Source organism: Zootoca vivipara, chromosome 8 (genome assembly GCF_965207765.1).
Source record: "Zootoca vivipara chromosome 8, rZooViv2.hap1.1, whole genome shotgun sequence".
NCBI lineage: Eukaryota > Metazoa > Chordata > Lepidosauria > Squamata > Lacertidae > Zootoca > Zootoca vivipara.
In genome coordinates this window covers 86,593,729-86,619,529 of record NC_142591.1, presented here as the reverse complement: position 1 = coordinate 86,619,529, position 25,801 = coordinate 86,593,729, and the positions used below count along the sequence as shown (strand labels likewise).

Below are 25,801 nucleotides of genomic sequence, written 5' to 3'. Positions count from 1 at the left end.
ACCGGGGGGTCATCTAGTCCAACCCCCTGCGATGCAGGAATTTCATTTGAAGTATCCCTGACAGATGGCCACCCAGCCTCAGCATAGAAACCTCCAAGGAAGGAGAGTCCACAGCTTCCCGTTCCGCTGTTGAACAGCTCTTACCATCGGAAAGGTATTCTTGATGTTTAGTTGTCACTTGATTACAAGCTGTGAGCACGGGGTTGGTCTAGATGACCCTTGGACCCCTTCCAATCCTATGATTCTAGGATTGTATGAATTCATTGGTCCTCCTGTCTGGAGTAGCAGGAACCCAGCTTGTTCCATCTTGCAGGTGACGGGCCTTCAGATATTTTAAGATACCTCTCAGATCATCCCCTTGGTCTTTTCTCAGTTTTCCTGCTCTATCTCCCAGTGGGGGCTGGAGACAAGCCAATATTTGCTTCCTGGCTTAGCAAACATCCCAGGCCAGGCCACCAGGATCCCGCACTGAGCAAAGGATACCCAACCTTTTTGTTGGCTACCTCTCGCTTTGCTTCGTATTTATATGCTTACTAGTGTCATTCAGCCCGTTTAATAAACGGGCGCTAGAACATCCCGCTTCGTCGGGGCGCTCCGCTGAGCCCAGCTGGCCAGCGGGCGCCCAGGAGAAGGCCGCAATTCTTCTGAGGACTGCGAGGGAAACGGTAGGCAGAGGGGTGGGGGTGGGGAGAGCATGCGCGTGTGTGTGCGCGTCAAGTCTCTGCGTCCAATCCCTGTGTCCGTGGGGCACATGCGCAGTAGCGCGGACACAGGGACACAGGGACTGGACGCAGAGATACTTGCACTTTATTATATAGGATAAGCAGTGCTTTTTTTCTTTAAAGTATGTTTAGGGGTACTCTCATTTTGACTCAAGAAAATCACCATTTCATAGTTCAAATTGGGAAACATAAATACAGTAAATAGACAAAAGCACAAAGATTCACAAAATGTTCAGGGGTGTGCGTACCCCTGTTGTCCCCCCAGGAAAAAAAAGCACTGCTTATAAGCTTAGATTTTCCCTCCCCCAATTTTTTAAATTGGTTTTCATGTTAAAGCAAGAACAAATAAGCCTAGAGTTTATGTGTTAGACAGATCCTGGATTTATTCTGTGTCTGCCCCATTGCTGATTTTTGCCATTTTTAAATTTGCCAACACGTTCTGTATTTTGCATAAATTCCCTGGGCTCTGTATTTTGATGCTTTGAATGTTTGCCACAGCTCGTGGTGGAAGAGAAGCATCACCCTGGTCTGTCAGTCTCAATCCATCGGCCCAAGCAGCTGCTGGTCTTGCCACCCCCCCCATCCCATGCCATCACATAGACTACAGAGCAGCCCCCCAAGAACCCCCGCTTGGAGCCTCCGCTGCTGCCCCCCCCGCCCCTGAGCCTCACCTGCTGCCGAGCCTCGTTGAGGGCTGCCTCGTAGCAGTCTGCAAAACTGCGCACCTGCCCGCGAAGGCTGCCATAGTCCGATTTCATGCCCCTGAGGAGAGGCTGGAGGGTGTCCAGGCGCTGGCGGACTCCTGGAAGGGGAAAGGAAGAGAAACATTGGTGTGCGATGTTCATAGACTGCCCTTCCTTGGAGCAGCAGCGTGCCGTGTATTGACCTCACAACAACCCTGCGAGGCAGACTGGCAGGCCAAGAGAGAAAGCCACACGGGGCAAGCCATTAAAACTGGATTTCCAGCACCCAAGCCCTTATCTTCTCTAGAACATGGATGTAGTGTGGAGTGGCAGCGTCATGCAGTGGTTAGAGTATCAGACAAAGGACCTGTCAGAGAAAAGAGACCAAAGTGGGATTATTGGTTCATTTCTCTTCTTATTTTTTATTGTGCGCTTTGTGTTTTTTATTTTGTAATGTCAATGTTGTGGACCGCCCCGAGTTCTACGGATGAAGGGCAGTACACAAATCAATCAATCAGTCAATTAAATTCACTGGGTGGCTTCAGACCATCACACTCTCTAAGCTTAGCCTACCTCGCAGGGTTGTTGTGAGGATTAAATGAGGAAGGGGTTCCTTGGAGGAACAGGTGCAATGAATAAATATAATCCTTACCCAGTTCCCCATCTCTTGCCCCAGCCCACAGTCTGAAATGGTTTTTGGGGACACCCACCCACCCCAGCCAAGACCTTGCTCCCCATCCCAGCTACCTGCCAGCTGCTCTCGCAGGTGCTGGAGGTGATTCTCAGAGCACTGAGAGGCTTCCCGGATGGCCTGTTCCTTCTGCGCCTCCAACTGGTTGATCTCACCCAGCAGCTCCCGACGCAGACCGGCAATCTCAAAGTCATAGTCGGAGATCTGCCAGGGAGAGATCCCACGTGAGAATCTGGGGGTTCAGGGGACACAGTGCAAGAACCACACAGATCAGGGATCACAGAATTGTAGCATTGGAACAGGACACGCCCCCCCCCGCCCAGGTAGGGTTAGCTAATGCCATAGAAGACAAGATGGGAATTCAAGATGACCTTAGAAGATTGGAGAACTGGGCGCAAGCTAATAAAATGAATTTCAGTAGGGACAAATGTCAGGTTTTGCACTTAGGCAGGAAGAGCCAGATGCACAAATATAGGAAGGGGGACACCTGGCTTACTAGCAGTACCTGTGAAAAGGACCTAGGGGTCTTGGCGGACCACAAGCTGAACATGAGTCAACAGCAGGGGAGGAAGCTAATGTTATTCTAGGCTACATCAACAGAAGTCTAGTGTCCAAATCAGGCACAGGCAAACTCGGCCCTCCAGCTGTTTTGGGACTACAACTCCCATCATCCCTGACCACGGGTCCTGTTAACTAGGGAGTTTGCCTATGCCTGGACCAGATCAAGGGAAGTCATAGTCCCACTCTCTTCTGCCTTGGTCAGACCACACTTGGAGTACGGTGTCCAATTCTGGGCACCACAATTAAAGGAGGATGTTGACAAGATGGAAGGTTCGCAGCGGAGGGCGACCAAGATGATCAAGGGTCTGGGAACCAAGGGTCTGGGAACCAAGCCTGATGAGGAACAGTTGAAGGAGCTGGGTATGTTTAGCCTGGGAAAGAGGAGAGGATATGGGATGGTCGTATTCGGATACGTATCTTCAAACTTCAAGAAAGAAGATTCCACCTAAACATTAGGAAGAACTTCCTGACAGTAAGAGCTGTTCGGCAGTGGAATTTGCTACCAAGGAGTGTGGTGGAGTCTCCTTCTTTGGAGGTCTTTAAGCAGAGGCTTGACAGGCATATGTCAAGAATGCTTTGATGGTGTTTCCTGCTTGGCAGGGGGTTGGACTGGATGGCCCTTGTGGTCTCTTCCAACTCTATGATTCTATGATTCTTCATTTCATTACCTTGTGCTTCAGGCTTGCTGTCATCTCCTCGGAGCTCTGCAGTTGTTCCGTCAGCTGCTGGCACCTCTCCGCCTGGGTGTTCAGCTGCTCCATCAGGGCGCGGTTCCGCTCCTCGGCCTCTGCCACAGCCTGGAGGCTACGGGGGGAGTCCACCTCCACCGTCTTGGTGATGTACTGCGGGGTGGGGGGGCAGGGGGAGCTAGTCAGGGTCTGTGATGAGATAAGACCCTTTCCTCTGCAGGGTGGGGGAATGTGGACAACAGACAGGCAAAACACAAGTAACTGGGTGTTGTCGATGTTCATCACTATTCCAGGGACGGGCTTTTCCCTCCTGAGCGAGGACGAAAATGGGCACCTCCTCCTAAATATTTCGTATTTTCACAATAATTCTTTTTAGTGCAGCTGCTTTTTATGGATCCTCTCAGCAAGTACCCATACAAATATAGGTTTTATTCTTATCTTTTTTATTTTAAAATTTACCTATTTGGTTTTTCAAATTACAATTTTACAATCATATATCCAACATAAAGACAAGATTCCCAAGAATCTCCTGGACTTCCCTCCTCCCCTTTGGGGGGCCTATTGTTAAACATTTCCCCCTGCATCTTTTACCGGTACTGTATTATAATCCAAATCTTTTACACTTCCGTTATATCTAAAATTCACCATTAAACTACAAATGTTATTCCAATCCTATTAACGATTTTAACTGTTTACAATGGTTTTTAAGATAAATTATAATTTTTTCCCCATTCTATATTAAAACTTTGGTCTATCCTGATTTCTGAATCTTCTGGTCATTTTTCCAATTTCGACAAAAAGGTTTTTTATTATCATGAGTGCTTTTCTTCTAGAGAAAAAAGCGCTGGTACCATGTACCCTTGAATACCCCCAGAAAAAAAACACATGATGATGCTGCCCGCTTGACTCGGCACTTTGTGCGGGGCAACAGCCCACACAGCCCTAAATCGGGCGCTGCCCGTTCTATCCTTTGTCCTCCTCCTCTCTTCCCCTCTCTGCCACTTCTCTCCTTCCTTCCTTCTCCCAGGAAAGGGCCCTTCCAACAGGGTGAGAAGAGCAGGGACTCGGCCTCTCTCCTGGGGGGAGAACTCTTTCAGAACCCCACCCACCCCCCAGCCCTGGGAGTGGCGCTTGCCCTCTAGCAGCTGGAAAGGGGTCCTTGAGAGAAGGGGCTGTTGAAGATTCATTCCCCGTGTCTGCTGTCATGGGATTGTAGTTTATCACATGATGGTGTATGTTTTCATTCCACAGTGGGAAGTGACGAAGACAGGATGTTTGTGTTACCGTGTTTCCTGAAGTGGGACTTTTGTCCTTTGTCCTTTCTCTTTCTCTGATGCTAGAGAGAGAGGGAGCCATGTTGCAGTGCTCCATGTGTGTTTATATGTAAATAAAAGTAGAAGCAAAATAAAAAAATTCCTTCAGTAGCACCTTAAAGACCAACTAAGTTTATATTTTGGTATGAGCTTTCGTGTGCATGCACACTTCTTCAGATACACACGAAAGCTCATACCAAAATATAAACTTAGTTGGTCTTTAAGGTGCTACTGAAGGAATTTTTTTATTTTGCTTCGACTCAGACCAACACGGCTACCTACCTGTAACTAAATAAAAGTAGATTAGCCAAAATGCTGAGTTGCTGAGCTCTGTTATGCAACTGCGCAAACTCTGTGGATCCGTAAGTGTGCTGATGTTTCTTGGCATCAGTCGCTGTGATGTTCGGCCTGGAGAAAGCTTTTGAAGCTCCCGATTGACCGGGAGGGAGGGAACATGCCAGTCGGGCATGTGTCTCTGCCAGGGTCCTACTCGTGAGTAGGAGATCCTAACAGGGGCGGCACTCACCTGCACTTCAGGGGGCCGGCTCTTCTGCGCCTCCAGAGAGAGCTGGAGCCCTCGCAGGCGTTCGTCCAGGTGGCGCACCTCCTCCTCCTTGCGCCACTGGAGCCGGTCCATCTGCACCTCGAGGGACATCAGCTCTTCCACCTTCTGCTGCAAGGTGGCCTCCAGATGCTGCACTTTGGTGCGGAGGTCCTCGTTCTCCTGGGAAGAGCAGTGGGGGAATGTTCAGGGAGGCAGGAGAGGATATGTATATTGTTTATTAACGTCCTTCCTAACATGCTAGCAAGTTCTATAACTTAGCAGAGCTTTAACATTCCCCTTTAAACGCACAGCCGGTAGCTGGTTGCAGGCTTGTTTAAGCTTTTCAATATAGATTCCTGGTAAGATCCCTCTCAAAGAAATAAACACGCCACAGTCTGATTTAAGATATATAAAAGTACAGTGATACCTCGGTTTAAGTACACAATTGGTTCTGGAAGTCCGTACTTAACCTGAAGCGTACTTAACCTGAAGCGAACTTTCCCATTGAAAGTAATGGAAAGTGCATAAATTAATGCCTTATGAGGAACGGCTTAGGGAGCTGGGTATGTTTAGCCTGGAGAAGAGAAGGTTAAGGGGTGATATGATAGCCATGTTCAAATATATAAAAGGATGTCATATAGAAGAGGGTGAAAGGTTGTTTTCTGCTGCTCCAGAGAAGCGGACACAGAGCAATGGATTCAAGCCACAAGAAAGAAGGTTCCACCTAAACATTAGGAAGAACTTCCTGACAGTAAGAGCTGTTTGACAGTGGAATTTGCTGCCAAGGAGTGTGGTGGAGTCTCCTTCTTTGGAGGTCTTTAAGCAGAGGCTTGACAGCCATCTGTCAGAAATGCTTTGATGGTGTTTCCTGCTTGGCAGGGGGTTGGACTGGATGGCCCTTGGGGTCTCTTCCAACTCTATTTTTCTATGATTCTATGAAATCCGTTCCAGACGTTCCGCGGAGTACTTAACCTGAAGCGTACTTAACTTGAAGCGAACTTTCCCATTGAAAGCAATGGAAAGTGGATTAATCCGTTCCAGACGGGTCTGCGGAGTACTTAAAGTGAAAGTACTCAAACCGAAGCATGCTTAAACCGAGGTATGTCTGTAGTTTACTCACATCATCGGTTCACAGTTGGATCCGTGAAGGCAGGCTTAGTTACAAATATGTAGTACGTATGGATCTACCCCATATGGGGGTTGATCCCAGTGACTGCAGACTGGCAGCCACTGCAGTTGACATGACGAAAGGAAGATGGAGAAGAAGAGAAAAGAGAGAGAGATGGCTGCGTGCCTTGTGCTTTGGTTACCTGCGCAGGTAAGGTCACGCCCACCTCTAGTCACATGCATGAAGAAGGATGCTCCAAGCCAGGAGGAAACAGGAAGTTTTCGACTGGCTGGACCAAACATTCCCCCGCATTTCTTCTCTAGGAAAACAAGGAATGTTGTACTTGACAGCTACTTACTTACAGGTATGTTTCACATCTGGCAAGCAGGAGGGTTAAGGACTTGAGGAGAGCGGGAGCCTGCTGGATCAGGCCAACGCAGGACCCGTTCCGTGACTGCAAAGCATTTTAAACTGCTTTTAATGTTGGGTTTTAAGTTGTTGCAATCTGCCCTGGCGAAGGATCAGTGTAGGGACACCAGAATAGTCCTGCAGGATCAAACCAGTGACCCACCTAGTCCAGCATCCTGTTTTCACCAGATGCCTCTTCTGGGAAACCCAAGGATCTGAGCACAAGAGCAACTCTCCCCTCTTGCAGTTTCCAACAACTGGGATTCAGACATATTACTGCCTCCAACTGAAAAGGGAGAACAGAGCCATCCTGGCCAGTAGCCATTGATGGCCTTTTCCTCCTCCTCCTCCTTTAATTTGTCCAATCCTCTTTTAAAGCCATCTGGGTTGGCGGCCATCACCACGTCTTCCAGCATAGCTGTCAAGTTCTCCCTTTTCAAAAGGGAAATGCCCTTATGCTGGATAGGCTTCCTCACGAGAAAAGGGAAAACTTGACAGCTATGACTTCCAGTGGGAGGGAGTTCCACAGATTAACTCAGCACTGTGTGAACGAGTTCTTTCTTTTATCTATCCTAAACCTTCCCGCATTCACAGACCCTCCAAGTGTCCCTATTTTCCATGGTCAGTCCTGGATTTACAGAAGCCGTCCCAGTTTCTGATTTGATCTTGGAATGTGCTGCTTTTGCTTAGGATGTCCCTATTTTCACTGGAGAAAGGTTGTATACCGTAGTTTCTTGCTTCCTTGGCTTGGAGATTGCATAACTCCTGAATAATAATAATAATAATAATAATAATAATTTTATAATGATTTATACCCCGCCATCTGGGCATCTTCCAGCAAAATATTAAAAGACAACAATTCATCAAATATTAAAAGCTTCCCGAAACTGGGCTACCTTCAGATGTCTTCTAAAAGTCCGATAGTTGTTAATTTCTTTGACATCTGATGGGCGGGCGTACCACAGGGTGGGCGCCACTACCAAGAAGGCCCTCTGACTGGCTCCTTGTAAGTTCACTTCTCGCAACGAGGGAACCACCAGAAAGCCCTCAGAGCTGGACCTCAGTGTCCGGGCAGAATGATGGGGGTGGAGATGCTCCTTCGGGTCTATTTTGGTTGTCCTTTTCTGATACGGCTACCAATGCTTATTTTAAAAACCGCTTCTCAAAAAGTCATTAATCACCTGCCAGCCTTTCTTTGCGAGAGCTGACGCTTTAATAAACAAAGAGCCCCTTTTTTTGCCAGAGGTATTTTTAAAGCTGTACTTGAGTTTGTACACTTTCCAGTTCTCCTCGCCTGCCCTCCCACCAGCAGCAGAGATGCAGAAGGTGAGGCTGGGCAGGTGCCTCTTCTGCACTCCAAAGAAGAAGACACCTGCTTCCCCTCCACCCCCAGGTACTTCCTATAGCACATCGGTTAGCAGCTTGCTACCCGGCCAGCTTCAAGGTGAATTCACATAGCCCTAGGCAAATGCAGCCCTAGACACATTGAGGATGGCCTGATTCCTTCTGCTCTGCCTCAGCATAGCTGTCAACTTTCGGGTTTGAAAAATAAGGGATTAGCAACAGCCTCACCTGTCCTGGGGACAGTCTACAAGCCAGGAAACCGGCGGGAAACGGCGCTGGAGTAAGGGAAGTTCCAGCACCCCCAAAAGGGAAAGTTGACAGCTATATTCAGCCACTGGGGTCTTCTGATGGGGGAAGGGGGCTTCTGGTGGCCCCACATGCAGCCCTGAGGTTCATCAGCCCTTTACCAGGGGCCAAGTCTCTGGCCTGCCAGGTCCTGCCCTGAGGAACTCCTTGCCAATGGAGGTTCAGCAGGGGTCATCCCTGCTCGTTCTTGGATGTCTTCGGAAAACCGCACTATTCAGACAGACCTTTTCAAAGCACAACACACCTTGAATGACAAATGTGTGGGATGTGATACATAAGTAGCAGTCAAGTACAACATTCCTTGTTTTCCTAGAGTGGACATGCAAGGGGATGTTTGGATTAGCCAGGCAAAAACTTCCTGTTTCCTACTTGGCTGGGGCATCCTTCCTCTTGCATGTGACTAGAGGTGGGCGTGACCTTACCTGTGCAGGTAACAAAAGCACAAGGCACGCGGCACCCTCTCTCTTTTTGACTTCCTCTCATTGTTGGAGCAGCTTTTTAGCTAGAGATGCCCAGCCAACAAAGAGACTATCTCCATATGAGATAGACTCACATGTATATATCTGTAACTAAATCTGCCTTCTGGGATCCAACTGTGAACAGAATGTGAGTAAACTTTTATATACCGTATATTTTAAATAAGATTGTGGCATGTTTATTCTTTTAAGAGGGAAATAAGGGAACTTACCAGGAATCTATATTGAAAAGCTTAAACAAGCCTGAAACCAGCTACCCGCTGTGTTTTTAAAGGGGAATGTTAAAACTCTGCTAAGTTATAGAACTTGCTAGTGCAAGTTGGGAAGGATATTAATAAACAATGTATCCTCTCCTGCCTCCCTGAACATTCCCACAAAATGCAAGTCTGCAAAGGACAAAACAAGAGAGCCACCTTGGTGCAGTGGTTAGAGTGTTGGACTACGACCAGGGAGACCCAGGTTCGAATCCCCACTCAGCCACGAAGGTAACCTTGGGGGTGATCTGCTGCCTCTAGGGTTGCCATATTTCAACAAGTAAAAACCAGGACACCCTGAAAATTGTTGTGCTTTTTTTTAAAAGGAAGACCCTTGCAGGGTTATTGTTGGGATTAAATGAGGAGGTGGGGAGGAAAGGGGGGTCTCTCACCTTCACCAGATGTGCAGGGGGCTGCGCGGAGACAGTGGCCAGCTGCTGTAGGAGCCCCTGGGTGATATTCAGGCTCTGCTTCAGCCCCTCGTTCTCCACTGTCAGGTTGTGGATCCTCTTCTCCGAGTCGGTCACACCCTGGGGGGTGGGAGACAAAAAAACAAACCCCAAGGGTTTCCTTTACAAACGGCTTCCCACCACCACCTCTATAATTCCAGAATTATAGAACTGGAAGGGATCCCCAAGGGCCATCTAGTCCGCCCCCTGCAATGCCAGAATCACAACACGAGGAATCCCTGGCAGAGGGCCATCTCCAAGGAAGGAAAGTCCTGCACCGTTCCCCCCCCCCCCGTGGGTGCTGCCCCAATTGTTGTTGTTTAGTCGTTTAGTCATGTCTGACTCTTCGTGACCCCATGGACCATAGCACGCCAGTCACTCCTGTCTTCCACTGCCTCCCGCAGTTTGGTCAAACTTATGTTTGTAGCTTCGAGAACACTGTCCAACCATCTTGTCCTCTGTCTTCCCCTTCTCCTAGTGCCCTCCATCTTTCCCAACATCAGCATCTTTTCCAAGGATTGTTCTCTTCTCATGAGGTGGCCAAAGTATTAGAGCCTCAGCTTCAGGATCTGTCCTTCCAGTGAGCACTCAGGGCTGATTTCCTTCAGAATGGATAGGTTTGATCTTCTAGCAGTCCATGGGACTCTCAAGAGTCTCCTCCAGCACCATAATTCAAAAGCATCAATTCTTCGGCGATCAGCCTTCTTTATGGTCCAGCTCTCACTTCCATACATCACTACTGGGAAAACCATAACTTTAACTATACGGACCTTTGTAGGCAAGGTGATGTCTCTGCTTTTTAAGATGCTGTCTAGGTTTGTCATTGCTTTTCTCCCCTTCATGGATCAATGCCTTGTCGTGGCAAAGGGGCTTGAATAACTCAGAGAAGCTATGAGCTATGCCATGCAGGGCCACCCAAGATGGACAGGTCAAAGTGGAGAGTTTTGACTAAACGTGATCCACCTGGAGAAGGAACTGGCAAGCCACTCCAGTATCCCTGCCAAGAAAACTCCATGGACAAAGACAACAGGCTGCCCCAATACGCAGGCTCAATTCTCCCCTGCCCTGAGTGCGAGGGCCATGGGGGGAGGGGCGTCTAGCTCTCCTTACCGTGCCCATGCGAAGCCGTTCCAGCTCCTCCTCACGCTCCTGGATCTGTTGCTTCAGCCCCTGGATCTGATGATGAAGGAAGAACAGGAAAGTCATCGTCCCTCTGCCCTACGCTCCCTCCATCCCCGCTCTTTGGGCAGAGGCAGGAAGCAGACCTGCCTCATCTCGTCAGGGTCTCCTTCGTCATAGAATCAGAGAATTGCAGGGTGGTAAGGGATCCCTAAGGGTCCTCTAGACCAACCCCCCTGCAATGCAGGAACTGCAGTTCAAGAATCTCCGCCTCTCTGGGGTGCAACCAGCTGAACAAAAAGAAGGCAGAGTCCAGCCCTTGTGGCTAGTAGCCACCAATAGTAGTAGTAGTTGTAATAATAATAATAATAATAATAATAATAATAATAATAATAATAATAAATTTATTATTTATACCCCAGCCATCTGGCTGGGTTTCCCCAGCAACTCCAGCAGCCCTCTCCTCCTCCATGAATTTGTCCGATCCTCTTTTAAAGCCACTTCGGTTGGTGGCCACCACCGCCTCCTGTGGCAGGGAGTTCCACGGTTTATCTGCTATGCAAAGAAACCCTTTCTGGATGGGCTCCATTTCACAGCTGCCGGAGCAGCTAGCTTAGCCAACATTCAGGGGCAATGAGAGCTGCAGGGCACAACGGCACCCGGAAGGCGACAAGGCCCTTCCCCTAGCTACTACCCCCAACGCCACCCCAGACCTCACCTGATGGTGGAAACTCCCGGCCAGCCGCTGCTTCTCTCTCTCCCGCACTTCCGCCTGCTGCCGGAGGCCTGTCACCTCCTCTGACAGCCGGCTCCTCTCGCCCTGGAGGGTGCTGATGGATTCCACCAGCTGGTGCACCCCAGCCGAGGCCACTGGGTAGAGCAGGCAGGCTGAAGGCAGCTTCACACCTACGGCAAAGAAGGAGAAGGTTTCTGCGTGGGACAGAGCCCCTGGAGATGCCGCCACACGGAGTCTTAGGATCCCCAAGAGTCATCTAGCCCAACCCGCGGCAATGCAGGAATCTCAACGGAAGAATCCCTTCCCCTCGGATGGAAGCTCGTTCTGCCCGGACACTGAGGTCCAGCGCCGAGGGCCTTCTGGCGGTTCCCTCGCTACGAGAAGCCAAGTTACAGGGAACCAGGCAGAGGGCCTTCTCGGTAGTGGCACCCACCCTGTGGAATGCCCTCCCACCAGAGGTCAAAGAGAACAACAATTACCAGACCTTTAGAAGGCATCTCAAGGCAGCCCTGTTTAGGGAAGCTTTTAATGTTTGATGGATTTCTGTATTTTGGTGTTTTGTTGGAAGCCGCCCAGAGTGGCTGGAGGAACCCGGCCAGATGGGCGGGGTATAAATAATAAATTATTATTATTATTATTATTATTATTATTATTATTATTATTAGCTAATTTTATCCAGGCTTATGCACTCTCCAGCTTGTTTTGAGATAAGAACAATCCCAAAATTTGAATTGTGGAAGTCAGCCTCAGAGATTATTCCTCCGAAAATACGTGTGGGAGGCATTTATTGAGGCATTTGCTAATTAACAACACATGCTGGGCCCTAAAAATTGGATTGTTGAAATTATATCAATCTTTACTTCCTCATTTGTTGCTTTTCCTATAAAGCGATACAAATTGGCAGGGGAGCAGGGTGGACCTAAAGCAGCCCTGACAGATGGGCCACACAACCTGTCAATTATGTTATTTAGTTTCCTGTCAATCATGCTGCTTACACACACACACACACACACACACACACACACACATGCAGAAGCACCTTAGATGAAAACTAGCAGAATATTGCAAAATATGCAGGTGGCAGAGAGGGAGATCAGTGCCCCACCCAGACCCTCCAATATTTCTCTGATGAAAACAGGGAAAGCAGGACATTTCGGGATCAAATCAGAAACCGGGATGGCTTCTGTAAATCCGGGATTTTACCTGGAAAATAGGGACACTTGGGGGGGGGGGTTGCCACCTAGGGTGGATCTTCACACAGGAAAAAAAACCACTATAAATAAGTCATAATAACAAAATTAAAAAACCTCTATGTAAAAATCACATATAGACTTTTTCTGCTCTACAGCGCCACCTGGTGTTGCATGTTTATAATGCATTTAAAATGCTGCTTTTTCAACTAATGTGGCTGAGTCCCTGCTGTGCTTGGGGAGGGCACCTGGGCTCACCTTCGTGCATCTTCTCCAGCAAGCCTTGCTGCTCAGAGATGATTCCTTCCAGGCTCTCAATGAGGCTCAGCTTGTCCTTCACCCGCTGGCGGTAGGCCCTCTTCAGCCCTCTCAGCTGCTTGCGGCGGCGACTCTCCTCCTTGTGCAGGCGGGAGCGATACTCGCCGGCCTGCTCTTGCAGCTGCTGCATCTGGGCATAATGCTCCAGGAAGGAGAGGAGGTGGGAGATCACCGAGAGGAGAGGGGACTCGGGAGGCTGATGGGGTGGAGGGAGCAAGACCCAAGGAAGAGAGCAGGGTGGGAGACAAGAGAAAGGTCATAGAAACAGCAACATATTATAGAGAATCATATAACTCTAGAGTTGGAGTGGAACCCAAGAGTCATCTAGCTCAACCCGCTGCAATGCAAGAATCACAGCTAAAGAAACTTCAACAGGTGGCCAGCCAACTTCTGCTAAAAAAATTCCAGCGAAGGAGAGCCCACCACCTTCGGAGGGAATCTGTCCTACTGTCAAATAGCTCTTACCACCAGAAAGTTCTTCCTGATGTTTAGTCGGAATCTCCTTTCTTGTAACTTGAAGCCATGGGTTCGAGTCCTACCCTCCAGAGCAGCAGAAAACAAGCTTGCTCCATCTTCCATGTGACAGCGCTTCAGATATTTGAAGGTGGCTATCCTATCCCCTCTTAGTCTCCTCTTTTCCCCAACTCCTTCAAGCGGGTGGCGCTGTGAGTTAAACCACTGAGCCTAGGGCTTACCGATCGGATGGTCGGCAGTTCGAATCCCTGCGATGGGGTGAGCTCCAGTTGCTTGGTCCCAGCTCCTGCCCACCTAGCAGTTCGAAAGCACATCAAAGTGCAAGTACTGTAGATAAATAGGTACTTCTACAGCGGGAAGGTAAACAGCGTTTCCGTGTGCTGCTCTGGTTCGCCAGAAGCGGCTTTGTCAGGCTGGCCACATGACCCAGAAGCTGTATGCCGGCTCCCTCGGCCAGTAAAGCAAGATGAGTGCTGCAACCCCAGAGTCGGTCACAACTGGACCTAATGGTCAGGTGTCCCTTTACCTATCCTATTCCCTCTTAGTCTCCTCTTTTCCTACGCCCCAATTCCTTCAAGCGCTCCTCATAAGGCTTGGCTTCCAGACCCTTGATCATCTTGGCCGCCCTCTTCTGCACACCTTCCAGGTTGTCAACATCCTTCTTAAATTGTGATGCCCAGAACTCCAGGACTCCAGATGTGTGTGACCAGGGCAGAATAGAGTGGGATTATGACTTCCCTTTATCTGGTGATGCAGCCTAGAATAGCATTAGCTAGTTTTCCTGCTTAACCTGTGCTAAGCACGTCTTCTAGTTAAACCTCCTTGATCAGGCATCCCCAAACTGCGGCCCTCCAGATGTTTTGGCCTACAACTCCCATCATCCCTAGCTAACAGGACCAGTGGTCGAGGAAGATGGGAATTGTAGTCCAAAACATCTGGAGGGCCGAAGTTTGGGGATGCCTGTCCTAGATCCTTTCCGCACATCCTGCTGGCAAACCAGGTGTCCCTCTTCCTATATTTATCCATCCGATCATTCATCTTAACTCCATATTTAATTTAATGTTCTTCACAAGGCCACTCCCCACCCCGTTCTACCACCACAGAACAGAAGTGAAATGGATTTGGGGTGGGGGGGGACTCACCTTTCCACTGACTGGGTCTTTTCCCCCAAGGAGGGCCTTTGCAGCAGCCTCCGTCTTGAGGGACCGGAACTCAGTGAGCGGAGTCGGAGCGTCCCCCAACCCAAGGCCTTCCTCCTCTTCTTCTTCTTCCTCCTCCTCCGTATTGTTGCTTCTGTCGCTCTCTGAGCTGCCTGCCAAGAGACGAGACCCCTGGCCAGGGAGAAAAAACACCAACCGGCAGCATCCTTTCTTGGGGGCTGACCCCATCCATTTTGGCCCATTTTGTTCCTGGGTGGGGAGAGACTATGGGGAGTGGCTGTGTCCCAACCCAAGACCTGGGGACTGAGCCCAGCAGCACAGGGTCTCTCCCAAGATGTTTGGACAGCCAAACTCCTGAGCTGATTCCAGAGTCACTGCACACTGGACAGGACTGTTGCCCTATTCATGATGAGGATGATTCCATCCTTAAACGGTGGGATGTGATCCATGAGAGGCAGTCAAATACAACATTCCTTGAAATGCTAGGGAGGACATGCAAGGGAATGTTTGGTCCAGCCAGTCGAAACTTCCTGTTCCTTCTGGCTGGAGCATCCTTCCTTTTGCATGTGACCAGAGGTGGGCATGGCCTTACCTGTCCAGGTAACGAAAGGATGAGTCACGCAGCACACCTCCCTCTTTTTGACTTTCGTCTTCATTTGACCAGCTTTTAGCTAGGGCTGCTAGGCTAGCTTTCAGCTCGCGTACGCACGGGGATTATTCCCCCATATGGGGTAGATCCACATGTACATATTTATAACTAAGTCTGCCTTCAGGGATCAAACTGTGAACTGGTGTAAGTAAACTTCTTTTATTGACTTTGAATAAGATTGTGGCGTCTTTATTCTTTTAAGAGGGATTCAAAAGGAATTGTATAATAGTGAGAGGCTAACGCGAGCCTGCAACCAGCTATCTGCTGTGCATGTAAAAAGGGGAATGTAACTTTGCTACATAAAGTGACTTGCTAGCGCAAGTTAGGAAGGATTTTAATAAACAATATATCCTCTCCTGCCACCCTGAATATTCCCACATATACAAGGCCCCGTTAGGGAGGACAGGAAGACTTTGGGACTAGCCAACCATTCTGGGCTACCCTAACTTCTGCTGCTGGGGATGGGGGGCGGACAGGGAGGGGTCCGGGTGACTTACTGTCCAGTTCACTCAGCTCCTTCCAGGGGTCTTTGCTCAGGGCTTTTTTCGTCCTCCTTGATTGCTCCATGGAAAAGGCTTTGCAGTCCTACGTGGGGTGGAAGCAGCAGGAGACAAAGCACAAGAACATCTTTTAAAATATATGGCAACAGGAAATGGAGAGTCTCTCTTGGACCTCTTAGACCAGCGGTTCCAACCTTTTTTTGCCCATGCCCCACCTATCTCTAAAATCCTGACCCCCACCCCCACCCCCCTGGTGACATATTATTCAAAAAGTGAACTCCTTTTTATAATATTTTTATTGATTTTCAAAGATATAGACATACTGTACAACATAAAACAGGACAAAATCCAAATATTGAGATTACGCTGAACCTTCCTGACTCCCCCCCCCATCCCTTCCGTGGGTCCTTTTAATTCTATTTTCGACTGCATATCCGTACTTCAAAAAGTGAGCTCCTATTCACGTGGAGGAAACCTAAAAGGCCATTAACTGTTAATAACTCATTCTCGAATTGCCCCCCTGTAGGGCGTGTGCTTCAGGTTGGGAACCACGGTCTTAGATGGAAAAGAAGAGCAAGGAATCTCTCATGCCTGGACTGAACACTGGGAAACATCAGCAGAGCGAGGAATAAATGGGTATTACTCTAGAACATCAGGCTATTATGAAGAAGACTTGCTGGCACACCTAATGGATGGATAGTTAGAAGTCACTTTTACTTATCTTTCCTTTGTGGGAATGTTCAGGGTTGCAGGAGAGAATATATTGTTTATTAATATCCTTCCTAACTTGCACTAGCAAGTTCCTTATGTAACAGAGTTACATTCCCCTTCTCATGCACAGCAAAAAGCTGGTTGCAGGCTCGTTAGAACCTCTTACTATTATGCAATTTAATCTGCCTCAGATTGAAGTCTATGTTCCTGGTAAATTCCCTTGAATCCCTCTTAAAAGAATAAAGACAGCACAATCCTATTCATAGTCAACAAAAAGTAAGTTTACTCACATTCAGGCTGACTTTAAGCCTGAAGGCAGGCTTAAAGGCTTAAAGTGACAAATAGCAACATGTGGATTTACCCCATATGGGGGATAATACCTGTGCTGCTGTTGGCGGAAAGCCAACAGAACAGTCCTGGCTGGAAGCAGACGAAAGGAGAAAGAGAAAAAGGGAGGGAGGGGGTGCTGCGTGACTCGTCCTTTTTTTACCTGGACAGGTAAGGCCACGCCCACCTCTGGTCACATGCAAGAAAGGATGCCCCAGGCCAGGAGGAACAGGAAGTTTCGACTGGCTGGACCAAACATTCCCTCGCATATCTACTCTAGCATTACAAGGAATGTGGTACTTGACTGCTACCGTGGATCACATCTCACATCTTTCTACCTTGTTATTTCTCTTATCTTTCTCTCAGTATTCTGTTCTATTTTATCTTACTGTATGACCACCAACCTGGGTGGCTTTTAAAAGAGAATGAGACAGATTCGTGGAGGCGGAGAGGGCTATTGATGGTTACTAGCCAGGATGGCGACACCTGGCCTCACCCTGCCTCCACTCCCAACGCCAGCTTCTCTAGGATTTGTGCCCATTCCCAAACAATTCCCACCCACTCCTGGCTCCGACGCTTCATTTCTCCCACAATTATGGGCCCTTTCCTGGCAGTGATGCTCCGATGGGCTTCTGCCAAACCAACCGTCACTCCGGGCAGCGAAAGGAGCATTAGAAATGGAAGCTGTCACAAACACAAACACCCCTCCACTTTCCTTGACAGAATCAATTGCTCTGTCAGTGACAGAGATTGTGGGTGGGGTGGGGTGGGGGTGTTCCTCGCTCCTTGTATTTAAAGTCAAAGCAGAGGCGGTTGTGAATTTGCATGCATTTAAATGACAGGATGCATGTAACAGAGGAATGGCCCAGAGTTCATTTACACACACACACACACACACACACACACACACACACACACACCAGCAGACAGGCCTCAAATGCCCCCTTCCGATCAGCCGGGGCTGCCTGGCCACCCTAGTCGGGAAGCAGCTCCGTTTCCACGGCAACAGGCGCCATGGAAACCGCATCACTGAGCGATGGGCCTGTTTGTCAGAGGCCTCTGCCTGTGGGTGAGATTTATCCCTCCTCTCCACACATGGCAAGCAACTGACCGGCATCTGCCCCTCAGGGGTGCAACAGAGATGTGGGAATAAATATTTTAAAGGGAAGGGAAATAAAGAAATGTTGTTTTCTGCTGCTCCAGAGAAGCGGACATGGAGCAATGGATTCAAACTACAAGAAAAAAGATTCCACCTAAACATTAGGAAGAACTTCCTGACAGTAAGAGCTGTTCGGCAGTGGAATTTGCTACCAAGGAGGTCTTGGAGGTCTTTAAGCAGAGGCTTGACAGGCAAATGTCAAGAATGCTTTGATGGTGTTTCCTGCTTGGCAGGGGGTTGGACTGGATGGCCCTTGTGGTCTCTTCCAACTCTACGATTCTATGATTCTAAAGAGGTCTTGCAGGAACAGCGACTGTCGAGCGGGACTGCCTTAAGGGGTCAATTTGAGCCTGGCTTAGCAGCACTTGGCTCTGAAATCTTTTTTTTATGCCAGTAGGAGATATTTTTCTGTCCGAAGGCCGCATTCCCTTCTGGGAAACCTTTCGAGGGCCGTGTGCCAGAGGGAAAATGGGCAAGGGAAGGAATATTACCTTTGTACAGTGGGCTAGTTTCTACACACATTCTCACCCTTTTGTATTCTCCTTACAGACGGGCACAGGGTATTATCAGCACATTATCCAAACAGGCAAAAATATTTGCGGGGACAGGCAGGGCCAGTGAATACAGTGGTCAAAGGGTCAGATAAGGAGGCTTGGGCCCCTGGGTCGGAAGTTCCCCACCTGTGCAGTAAGGCTTGAGACATCTGAGGCACGAATAAAAAATGGTACCTCTGAGCATGCACAGAGAGTACCTTTCTCCCAACACTGAGTAGCAACAAGCAGCTCCCAAGCATCAGACGCTACGGTCACTTCACACTTTATTGGACTTCCTAGACGGAAAACACTTGAATGTAAGAAAGAATAATATGAAACATACATGCATGGGGTTGTTTTTAAAATACATGTGATAATGGTTACATATGTCTGTTTACATGTGCAAACGTTCTACTCTGCAGCAGTTGTGTGTGATAAATCCATAGTGCGCGCAGAGCATGCCTGAGTAGGTCAAGCATTCGGGTGACAGAAACGAGGCATTTATTGACTGCTTGAGTTGCAGGCTGCATCGATGACACCCAAAGGATTGGTTGAGGCAGGTCCCTGAATGTGGCCTTCCAGGCAATTATCATTTACCGTATATAATTTACTGGTATTTACAGTGGTACCTCGGTTTAGGAACGATTTGGTTTACAAACTCCGCAAAATTGGAAATAGTGTCTTGGTTTGAGAACTTCACCTCGGTCTAAGAACAGAATCCGAATGGTGGAAGGGCACCGTCGGCGGGAGGCCTGATTAGGGAAAGCATGCCTTAGATTAAGAACGGCTTCGGTTTAAGAACGGACTTCTGGAACGGATTAAGTTCATAAACCGAGGTACCACTGTATTTGATTTCTTTGGCAAATTCCTGGAGGAGAGAGTTGTCTGGCTGGCCATGGCGAGAAAAGGATGCTGGACTAGATGGGCCAGTGGCCAGATCCAGCAAGCTCTTCTTAGTTTCTTGCCCTTCCTTCACCCTAAGGACCCTGGGCAGGTTGCAACAGATTAAAATCCAGTATTAAAAGCAGTTTGAAATGTATTACAGTCACAGGACTGAAGGATACTGACAAGCTGGAACGTGTCCAGAGGAGGGCAACCAAAATGGCCAAAGGCCTGGAAACGATGCCTTATGAGGAATGGCTTAGGGAGCTGGGTATGTTTAGCCTGGAGAAGAGAAGGTTAAGGGGTGATATGATAGCCATGTTCAAAGATATAAAAGGATGCCATATAGAGGAGGGAGAAAGGTTGTTTTCTCCTGCTCCAGAGAAGCGGACACGGAGCAAATGGATTCAAGCTACAAGAAAGAAGATTCCACCTAAACATTAGGAAGAACTCCCTGACAGTAAGAGCTGTTCGGCAGTGGAATTTGCTGCCAAGGAGTATGGTGGAGTCTCCTTCTTTGGAGGTCTTTAAGCAGAGGCTTGACAGCCATCTGCCAGGAATGCTTTGATGGTGTTTCCTGCTTGGCAGGGGGTTGGACTGGATGGCCCTTGTGGTCTCTTCCAACTCTAGGATTCTAGGATTCTAGGACAAGAAACAGAAATCTCAGGTGTCAAAGAGTATTGCCATGGACCCCCTTTCCTGCTGTGTGATGAGGAGGTTCCCTATAACAGAATCATAGAACTGGAGAGTTGGAAGGGACACCGAGGGCCATCTAGTCCAACCCCCTGCAAATGCAGAAATCTTTTGCCCAACATGGGGCTCGAACCTGTGGCCCTGAGAGTCTCATTCTCTACCGACTGAGCTATACTCTGCATGCAGTCATTTCTTCCTGTCGCTGCTCCTCTGCCTCTCTCCAAAACAGCCATTAGCTATTCCCCTTCAAGAGACATAAATAAGCCACGAGCATCACATTCTCTGGCCTGTCAACACCGCCGACAGAAATCATTTCCCTCTGAAGAATCCCAGCCCTTTCTGTTCTTCCCCCAAAGTGACAGGACTTCAGGGTGGAAAAGAGACAGCTTGCAGCGCGTCACATCCTGCAGAACTTTTATATCCCCTGCAGCTCTTCCCAGAAGCCGCTCACCCCTTCCCTTCCCTGCCCACTGGTAGTTGGCACGGCTCCTTGCAAGAGGACCCAGTTTCCATCACTCAGCCTCCGCAACTGACAGACAATGGACCATGACAAATGTGCAGACCTTTGGATGAACTCGCGCATGCGTGGAAGGAGTTGGGGAGATCTGGTTCCCAGGGAGAAAACGACATTCCCAACCCAGGGAGTCAAGAGGGAGAAAAGGCACGGATGGGAGACTGAGGATTTGGGTGGGTGGGCAACCAGTAACAGACACAAACACACAATACACCCCTCCATTTGTCCCATGACACTGAAAATCAGGCTCTGCTTGGGTGGGTTAATTGCATGTTCACCCAGATTATGTCCACAGCGACTCATACCGCACTGGGTATGTTTAGGCTGGAGAAGAGAAGGTTAAGGGGTGATATGATAGCCATGTTCAAATATATAAAAGGATGCCATATAGAGGAGGGAGAAAGGTTGTTTTCTGCTGCTCCAGAGAAGCGGACACGGAGCAAATGGATTCAAGCTACAAGAAAGGCTTGACAGGCATATGTCAGGAATGCTTTGATGGTGTTTCCTGCTCGGCAGGGGGTTGGACTGGATGGCCCTTGTGGTCTCTTCCAGCTCTACGATTCTATGATTCTAAGTATTTGGTTCCACTCCACACAGGTGAATGTCCCGCATCTAGTAATTTAGTTAATTTTGTGGAGATTTTCATTTTATAACGTATATAAAGCCAAAAAGAAACTGTTGTAACAGATGAAAATTAAAAGATGAGTAATGAGACTGTAAAGTAAAATAAGATTGAGTCCCATTGAACATGGGTTAAAATATCAAAGTAAATAATATTAGCATTATCTGATTATCGAGTCTGGCTCCAGATCTCCTGCGTCTAGCAACCAGCTCTCTATTCCATGCCTCCTAAGATAAACCGGGGGAACCAGTTTATCTGCATTTTCAAAGTATGGGAGGCAGTGTGGTGTAGTGGTTAGAGTATTGAAATAAGACCTGGGAGAGAGCTGGGCTCAAATCTGCACCCAGCCATCACAAAGCTCACTGGGTAACCTGGGCGGGGGACCAGCCACTGACGGAGTGGGGATTTGAACCCAGGTCCTCATCTCCAAGGCTCCATCAACCACTTTTGGCCATGAGCCACGAGGAGAGGCTTGTTGATCAGCAAAAGACAGTAGCAAACCCAAAGGCTCACGAGGCTGCCAGCTGCTTAGAAATGGGCACAAACACCTGAGCCCAAGGCCAAGGGACAAAATGTCAGGGTGACCCCCCCCCAGCACCCCCAGGCCTCCAGTCTGAAGGAGGGCAACCCTGCAGGGAACGAGAGCAGCCCATCGAGCAATGCAGCAAATAGCGGAGACAGGAGCATCTTTGCAGCCGCCTGCTTGGAGGCAGAAATGGGCAGGGGGCCAGCGCTCCCTGGCAGGGCGTCTGCCTTGCAAGAGGAAGGTCCTGGGTTCAAGCCCCGCGGGCATCTCCAAAGACAGAGGGGTGAGGGGAGGGGGTGAGACGCCTGCCTGAAATCCAGGAGAGCCGTCGCTGCCAGTCCGTGCGGGCAATACTAGGGGGACCAACTAACTACTAAGGCAGCTTCCTATCTGGCTATGGGCACGGAAGGGAAAGGGGGCGGAAGGGAGCTCTTTCCCTCCCCAGGGCTCTTTCATGGGGGGTGGGAGCTAAGCCCTGAATTCACTCTTCCACCCCCGTCCTCCAGCCAGGCTGGCCTGGGCACAACCCGATGAAGAAAGGCACAGTCCTGACCTTGCCCCCCCCCGCCCACCGCTGGCACGCGCTGGTTCTATGGCAGGGGTGCCAACTGAAATAAAATATGGAGGGGGCAGACAAGCCCCGCCCCACCTAATCCACACGCACGCCATTTAAATGTCAATCATGCACGACAATTGGGGGGCAGTCAAATATTTTATTGGGGGGCGGCCGGCAAGGGACCTCGGTGCGGGGTGCGACTTGGAGGGCGAAGACACCCCCATCTGGATCCAAGCCCCCCCCCCCACAGCAGGCACCCCTCCGAAGGACGCCGGTGACATCCACAGCGCCACCCGCGCGATGCCAGGCTGCCACCCACCCGCGCCCCCTTCCCTCCTTTGCCCCGCGGAACGCCCAGCCTCAGGAGCGGTGCCTTATGGTCTTACCTGGGGAGCGCCGTTCTGCCCGTCGGGGGGCTGCTGCTGCCCCCTTGCCCCGCCTTCTTCTTCTTCCTCCTCCTCCTCCTCGCCGCCATCCTTCTTGAAGAGGGTGTAGAAAATGTAGACCAGCAGCGAGTAAAAGGCGTACATGGGGGCTCTGTACTAGCAACCGGACCCCCAAATCCGCGGCGCCCACCTGGGGAGGGAGGGGACCCCCGCCAAACCCCCGCGCCCCCCTCAGTCAGCTCCGCTCAGCAACAGCAGCAGCCGCAGCAACCACAGCAGCCGCAGCGGAGCAGGAGGAAAAGGAGGCGGCCCAGGCGGCTGGAGGTGCCCCGCCCTCCGGCCCGCCGCGCCCCGCCTTCCGGCCCGCCGCAGCCTGAATCGGAGTCCCTGGGAGGGCCGGACCAGGCGGGAGCGGCGGGCGGGCGAGGGGGGCGCGGCTCCTCCTCCTCCTTCTCCTTCTCCTTCTTCTCCTCCTCTTGCCCAGAAGATGCCACCCCCGTCGGAGGCAGGACTGAGCTGCCCGCGAGGATGGCACCGGGGCGCATCCCCGGGCCGCCGCCGCGCCCCCCGAGGGCTCCCCTGCTTCCCCACCCCAGGCCAGGAAGCAGCCGGGAGGTCTCCGCAAGCACCGAGTGCCGCAGTGGTGGGGCAGCTGCTCTGCAGGCAGAAGGACACACGGGTTCGGTCCCCAAGGGGTGCCCGGCTTGCGGGTTTCCTATTCGGGTCATCTGCTTGGCCAGGTGAGGAAAGGATGCTGGTGCAGGTGGGCCAGTGGCCTCATCCAGCTGGATCTCCTGCTGTTCTTAACAGAGGAGGAGAGGGCTGGCCGTGGCTACTACTAGCCAGAATGGCTATGCTCTTGTCTCCATAAGTGGCATTCTGAGTGCCAGTTGCTGGAAACCAGGCGGGGGGGGGAAGAGGGAGTGGCTCTTGGGGTTGGATCCTGCCTGCAGGTTTCCCATAATGGGGATCTGGTCCACAGATGCCAACCAGAATAAAATATTGGGGGGGGGGGAGAGATAAGCCCCACCCCACATAATCGATTCCAAGATGCAGCACACACACACACACACACACACACACACACACACACACACACACACACACCATTTAAATGGCAATACCCATCAACTTGGGGGGGGGGGCCTCAGCATCAGCCCCCTCAAATGATTTATTGGGAACCTCGACCCCTAGGAGTTGGCTACTGTGAGAAGATGGGTGGGTCAATTGTGTTCTTACATTAACTTTGGCCATAATCTGGGATGTTAACCTCCCTGAGTCTGGCCAAGTGGGGTCCAAATAGCACCTTGCCTCTGAAGGGAAGGGTTTTCCAGGGAAAGCAGGCACCCTGGTTGGCCCCTGTGAGACCAGGATTCTGGACTTATTTTATTTTACAGTATTACGTTTGTATACCATCCTTCACCTGTAGTGGAATTTGCTGCCAAGGAGTGGGGTGGAGTCTCCTTCTTTGGAGGTCTTTAAGCAGAGGCTTGACAGGCATATGTCAAGGATGCTTTGATGGTGTTTCCTGCTTGGCAGGGGGTTGGACTGGATGGCCCTTGTGGTCTCTTCCAACTCTAGGATTCTAGGATTCTATGATCTCAAGGCGGTTCACAACATAAAAATGCAATATAAAAAGCAAAAGCAAAAAACTTAGTAAAAATAAGAACAACAAACTGATAACATCTCCTCCCACAAATGCGTTTAAAAAGGGTATAAGATGCTAATCAGCCCAAGGCCTGGTTGGAGATGAACGTTTTCACCTGGCGCCTAAAGGTGTATAATGAAGGTGCCAGGCAAGTCTTCCTGGGAGTTGTTGTTGTTTAGTTGTTTAGTCGTGTCCGACTCTTCGTGACCCCATGGACCATAGCACGCCAGGCACTCCTGTCTTCCACTGCCTCCCGCAGTTTGGTCAAACTCATGTTCGTAGCTTCGAGAACACTGTCCAACCATCTCGTCCTCTGTCGTCCCCTTCTCCTAGTGCCCTCCATCTTTCCCAACATCAGGGTCTTTTCCAGGGAGTCTTCTCTTCTCATGAGGTGGCCAAAGTATTGGAGCCTCAGCTTCACGATCTGTCCTTCCAGTGAGCACTCAGGGCTGATTTCCCTCAGAATGGAGAGGTTTGATCTTCTTGCAGTCCATGGGACTCTCAAGAGTCTCCTCCAGCACCATAATTCAAAAGCATCAATTCTTCGGCGATCAGCCTTCTTTATGGTCCAGCTCTCACTTCCATACATCACTACTGGGAAAACCATAGCTTTAACTATACGGACCTTTGTCGGCAAGGTCTTGTCTCTGCTTTTGAAGATGCTGTCTAGGTTTGTCATTGCTTTTCTCCCTCTTCCTGGGAGAGGATCCCACAAATAGGGAGCCACTGCAGAAAAGGCCCGGTCTCGTGCTGCTACCCTCCGGACCTCTTGCAGAGGCGGCACATGAAGAAGGGCCTCTAGTGAGGATTAAAGAGGCCAGGTCGATTCATATGGAGAGAGGCGGCCCTTGAGGTTTTGAGGTCCTGAGTCGTTTAAGGAGCACTTTGAATTGGACCTGGAAATAAATAGGCAGCCAGTGAAGTTGGGCTGGTGCAGTGACAGCACCGTTTATGGCATTGTCATTAGAGACCTGGCATGGCATAGTGGTCCGTGTGTTAGGCTAAGACCTGAGAGACCCAGGTTCAAATCCCCACTCAGCCCCGAAGCTCCCTGGGGGACCTTGGGGGCCAGTCAGTGCCTCTCAGCCTAACCTACCTCATGGGGTTGTGGGTGGGAGGGCGTTGAATGAGAAGCAGGTGGAAGAACCATGTAGGTCACCTGCAGCTCCTTGGAGGCAAAGGTAGGGTGCCAACAGGATAAAAGAAACCTGAAATGCCAGGATCTGTCCTTTGCATCTCAACATGCAAGCATCTCAGACAGAGGGTGCAAAGGGTCCATGCAGGCTCCCTAGTGGGACACCTGCTTGGCATGCAGAGGATGTCGCTGCACTGCTGGAGAGCTGCCTCTCTCAGCTCCGGCAATGCAGAGGCTGCTGACGGCGGCAGAATATCATAGGCTGGTCCTGCTGGGGGGGGGGGGAAGCAGCCCCTTCACTCCTGCTGCAAAGATGGAACCAGACTTGGCAATGGCCCTATAGGAAAGAGCCTTGGTAGCTGTGCTTTGCATGCAGAAGGCAGCAGATCCAGCCTCCTGGGAGTGAACAGCTTGC

General features: G+C 50.0%; 1 protein-coding gene across 1 annotated transcript in view; it reads right to left on the bottom strand.

Moving 5' to 3' along the window:
• The window catches only part of KIFC2 (kinesin family member C2), a 35,579-nt gene extending 12,690 nt beyond the window's left edge, over nt 1-22,889 (bottom strand). The window contains exons 1-11 of the mRNA XM_035124613.3: nt 22,604-22,889; nt 15,692-15,779; nt 14,528-14,697; nt 12,852-13,107; nt 11,386-11,573; nt 10,659-10,724; nt 9,492-9,629; nt 5,186-5,383; nt 3,326-3,499; nt 2,153-2,300; nt 1,394-1,524 (exon numbers count right to left, since the gene is read on the bottom strand). Coding sequence (XP_034980504.3) covers nt 1,394-1,524; nt 2,153-2,300; nt 3,326-3,499; nt 5,186-5,383; nt 9,492-9,629; nt 10,659-10,724; nt 11,386-11,573; nt 12,852-13,107; nt 14,528-14,697; nt 15,692-15,779; nt 22,604-22,747 — 1,701 coding nt within the window. The 5' untranslated portion in view covers nt 22,748-22,889. The remainder of the gene's footprint in view (nt 1-1,393; nt 1,525-2,152; nt 2,301-3,325; nt 3,500-5,185; nt 5,384-9,491; nt 9,630-10,658; nt 10,725-11,385; nt 11,574-12,851; nt 13,108-14,527; nt 14,698-15,691; nt 15,780-22,603) is intronic.
• Nucleotides 22,890-25,801: the final 2,912 nt, after the last annotated feature.